The following is a 4,527-nucleotide window of genomic DNA, read 5'->3' as shown; positions in this document are numbered from 1 at the left end:
GAAAGGCATTTAAAAGAATAAAAATATTTAATATATTCAAGATAACATAAAATAGTCTACAAAATAATTTGTCCTACACAAATATTACATCTGAACATCCTAATAAAATTTGAGTATCTAATTCCCATCACAATCCTAAAATTATGAGTTAAAGTTACAACTAATCTTGCCAACTTGACAAAATATAACTACTTAATTCAACATACAATAATGTTGCTAATGATAACCATAAATGGATCCTAAACATATCCTATAATCTAATAATTTATTTACTCTTAAAAAGTATTCTAAAACTAAATTTTTAACATAAATTAATAATAAAAAATTATAAACTAACTTCAGATATCTGAGATGCATTTAAATTTTTTCGTTTTCAAATAAGATAAATAGCATAATATTCTGTTTCCAGTGATAATAAAAGATATAATATAGTGTGAAAATCAGATGTAATCGTAAATTTATTTATTAAAAAAATGAGACAGCAAATAAGAGAGGTATTACGCACGTAAAAAGCGCGAAAAGTTGTAGGATCTGCCGAAGGAGCTCCAATGCTGCCAGCACTTTGGATTCTGACACAGAAAGAAAAGAGAGAGTTCTCCTTAGAGAGAGAAAGAGAGGGAACAAACAGAAACTAACAGAAACAACAACATTGGAATTATCAGACAAAAAAAAGCAACAAGATAAGTTCGAAAACTTTGAGGAATTGCTGTTTTTTCTTTTCTCTTTGTTTTTGTTTCATGATCGGAAACAAAAAGGGACATGGACATTGTTGTCGTCTGATTTCTTTATCCAGCTGTACAAATTCACGTCTTCTTGTTGAGTTTGGAGTTTGAATTGGCTGTGATCCCTTCTCAATTTTCTCTCTTCTCTCTCTTACACCCTGTCTTTCCTCTCTCTTTCTTTCTCTCTCTTACATCCGCATTGTTTCGCTTTAGCTGAATCAACGAACCCTAGGAAGGAAATTTGGAATTTTGTGGGTTGAATTGGAGGGTGATATGGGTTTTGTGGAGGTTGGAAGGCAAGAATTGTGGTGACACGCACGCAAAAACACAGACACAAAGGTGGTGTTGTTGGTGGTGGTAGCCATGGGTGGGAATAGAAAGATGCAAATGGAGTCTTCTCCTCCTTCTCTCAAGGCGGCCCATAATTTGAAGCCACTGAGGGTCTATCAAGCATGGAGGGGAAACAATGTTAGTTTTCTTTTTCTTTTTATTTCGATTTTGTTTATGTTGGGGTGGCTTGATTCTCATGGCTCAAAATTATGTTTCGCTTATGATGTGGATTACATGTTTGATGGTTATGATCTGTTTACCTTTATTTTCTCTTCCATTGCTTTTTTGTGATCACTTGTGTCTGGATGCTAGGTTTTGAATTGGAATTTTGGAATAGTAAAAATTACAATCATAAAATGGAGCTTTCAAACTTGCATAGTGGTCGAAAAATTGATAATGTATGTGGACTGTGGATCCTAGGCTATCATCGTGAGTTGATCTATTTTGCCTTTTCTAGAAAAATTACAAGCGCAATTCAATGCTTTCAAATTTTTGGCTAATCTTGCATGATTATTGTTCCTATTTTTATTGTGTATGCCCAGCTGAATTGTAAAATTTTAGTGTCTTAATAATTTAAAACTCTTTAGCTAACAGTGTCACTTGTACTCTTTGTGCATTTGAGTTGAGTTGAAAATAGAAAATTTCTTTCATTGAGGTTTGATTCGCTGGTCCGTGACAAGCATTTTATGCCTTACTAATTCTTCCTTTTTCTTTTCGCTTTCTTTCAGAAATTTTTCTGTGGCGGGAGGCTTGTTTTTGGTCCTGATGTAGCTTCTTTGTTTCTTACAACATTTCTTATTGCTGGACCTGCAATTGCATTTTGCATTAAGATATATCTTAGAATCAGGCAAGGAAATGGTGATAACGATGCTCAGTGGGTTCCTGTATTGGCTGTGGGTTCAGCCCTCACTGTTTTGGTAAATACCCTCTACAGTAATGAATGACTTTTACAGTTTACAGAATTTATTCACAGTTGTCTTTCTCCTTCTTTTGCATGACCATTTACATTGAATTGTAAGAAGTGGTTATTTTTGCTGATGTGACGTCACATAATTGGATACACATGTAAAACTGTTTTATCCTGGCTTAAAATTAAGTTCAAAACGATAACCTACTTACCCTGTTTTTTTCTATACGAGTATTCAAAGTTAAATACTAATCTAGTACAACTAGTATATGCGCCTAGCCTTGTATAGTAATCTCCTAATACTTTAACAAGTTCCAACAGACTCAATAGTCATCATATCATTTTTATTCAAAGAAATAATGAAATTATATAATTTTTAAGCTCATAATTAATGTATCCTTGTTCTGTTTCAAGGATTATTTTGTGCAATGTAAAAAGCTCATATTTCAGGCATCATGCATGCAGGATTTACTATTTCTCCTCATGACTTCTGGGAGAGATCCGGGAATTGTCCCTAGAAATTCTAGAGCACCTGAATTTGATGAGGCGTTTGATATACCTACCCCTTCCATGGAGTGGATTAATGGTACAACCCCTCATTTGAAACTTCCTCGAACAAAAGATGTGATCATTAATGGTCACACAGTAAAAGTGAAGTTCTGCGACACATGCTTGCTGTATCGCCCTCCTCGTACCTCTCATTGTTCCATATGCAACAACTGTGTCCAGAGATTTGATCATCATTGTCCCTGGGTTGGCCAATGCATTGGAATCGTAAGTTGGCTCTTTGCAAACAAACAAATAAAAAGAAAAGAATTAGGAAACATTCTTGGAGATAGTCATTAAATTATATCCGTTCTTTTGAATGACCATTCACGTAGTCATTATAAAAACATAAGTTATTTCTGTTGACATGACATTATGTAATTGAATTTACATATAAAAGTATTTTACACTGACAGTGCATCGAAATTAAGTTAATAGTGTATCATAATCCTTTTTTTCTAGCATAATTGCTTAGAAATGCATTTATTGATAGGAAGTTATATATAATATGAATTAACAATGTCAATTGTATATTTATACCAGGACCAAACTTTTCTGCTTTGTTATATATGTTACAAGAACTAACTGTTTTCTTCGCTTGTTGATATATTGCAGCGAAACTATCGGTGGTTCTTCATGTTTATTTCAACTTCAACCATTTTGTGCCTGTATGTATTTGTGTTTACTTGGATCAATATTGCCCAGAGAGGCACATTGAGGACATTAACACATGATTATGTATCGGATATTCTCATAGTTTATTGCTTTATAGCCGTCTGGTTTGTTGGTGGCCTCACAGTTTTCCATTTCTATCTCATTTGCACGAACCAGGTTACTGTTTTACTTCTTAAATTCTTAAGTCTTAATCATTTTTCATTATTGATTCATCTCAAATGTATCCTTGAAATTTTCCTTTATAAAGAGGATTTTCTTCTTAGCGTTTATTAAGTTAGAGATATAATCATCATTTACGTGCTTTTTCCTGTCAGCTTAAACTTTTGAGAAAAGTGATATCATGACATGGTATCAAACCTTCTATAATTGAAAGGTCTAGAGTTCGATACTTATTATTTCCCAAAAGAGAAAAAAATAGCATAAGGCAAATAAAAAAGGAGTGATTTCATAAAATATAATAATAAAATAAGAAATCCAATAAGAAAATGTCTGGATATCCTTTTCCTTTGGCAACTTGTCCATATGGCCATTGTTTTCATAGATTTTGTTTTGCATGCTGATTTTTATGTTTTATTTTTTTGGTTATGAATGCAGACAACTTATGAGAACTTCCGATACCAATATGATAGGAGGGGGAATCCATACAATAAGGGATCATGCGGAAATTTAAGAGAAACACTTTGCTCCCGTATCCAACCTTCAAGAAATAAGTTCCGATCATTTGTGGTGGAGGAGGAACATATGCCCCACTCTTTGAGTCCAAATCATATGGACGGAATGTTGACTCCAAAGGAGAAAATCGACATTGAAATGGGATCTATGCATGCAGAAGGAGGTGGCATACCCATTCCCGAACTTCTGCGGAAATTTGATTTTGATAACTTTGATGATGATCTCAAGTTTGAAGATGATGAGGGACAACCTTCTTTTGATCCATTCTACAGTGTCGATGAAGATTCTCGGACATCTAATGCTACAGTTGTAAATTTCCATAGCAGTGAATATGATGAGCCTGCGGAAAGTTTCCATGCTAGAGAAAGGGATAGGCACAACCCATGATAAACCACACTGCCGACTTTTGCATATTAATTTATAGAGGTTCTCTTCTAACTCTCCCACTTCTAGATTTGTTGAACATTAGCCTAAGCCTCTAATTTTCCATCAATAAAATGTTCTTGATTTTGATCAGTGCCATTCAAAATTGTTTATTCTTTCTCACTTAGATCTTAAGTAACATGGCTCTACATATCGTATGCAAATATGATTAAAATAAAGAGTTTAACATTGTCAAACCAATCAAATGGGTACAAGGTTAAGTTTAATTACCATGTATAACTTGTAACTTGT

The 4,527-nt window shown here is 33.8% G+C and overlaps 1 protein-coding gene across 2 annotated transcripts in view; it reads left to right on the top strand.

The window, feature by feature from the left end:
* LOC107604715 (probable protein S-acyltransferase 4) overlaps nt 488-4,527 on the top strand; it is a 5,003-nt gene continuing 963 nt past the window's right edge. Inside the window, exons 1-5 of one of the 2 annotated variants that reach the window (XM_021104669.1) lie at nt 488-1,190; nt 1,781-1,969; nt 2,410-2,733; nt 3,121-3,336; nt 3,775-4,278. In XM_021104669.1, coding sequence (XP_020960328.1) covers nt 1,086-1,190; nt 1,781-1,969; nt 2,410-2,733; nt 3,121-3,336; nt 3,775-4,239 — 1,299 coding nt within the window. In that variant the 5' untranslated portion in view covers nt 488-1,085 and the 3' untranslated portion in view covers nt 4,240-4,278. The remainder of the gene's footprint in view (nt 1,191-1,780; nt 1,970-2,409; nt 2,734-3,120; nt 3,337-3,774; nt 4,279-4,527) is intronic. The other variant, XM_016306367.2, reaches the window with a different exon arrangement.

Source organism: Arachis ipaensis, chromosome B06 (genome assembly GCF_000816755.2).
Source record: "Arachis ipaensis cultivar K30076 chromosome B06, Araip1.1, whole genome shotgun sequence".
In the NCBI taxonomy this organism is placed as follows: Eukaryota; Viridiplantae; Streptophyta; class Magnoliopsida; order Fabales; family Fabaceae; genus Arachis; species Arachis ipaensis.
This window is presented reverse-complemented; position numbering and strand designations above follow the sequence as displayed.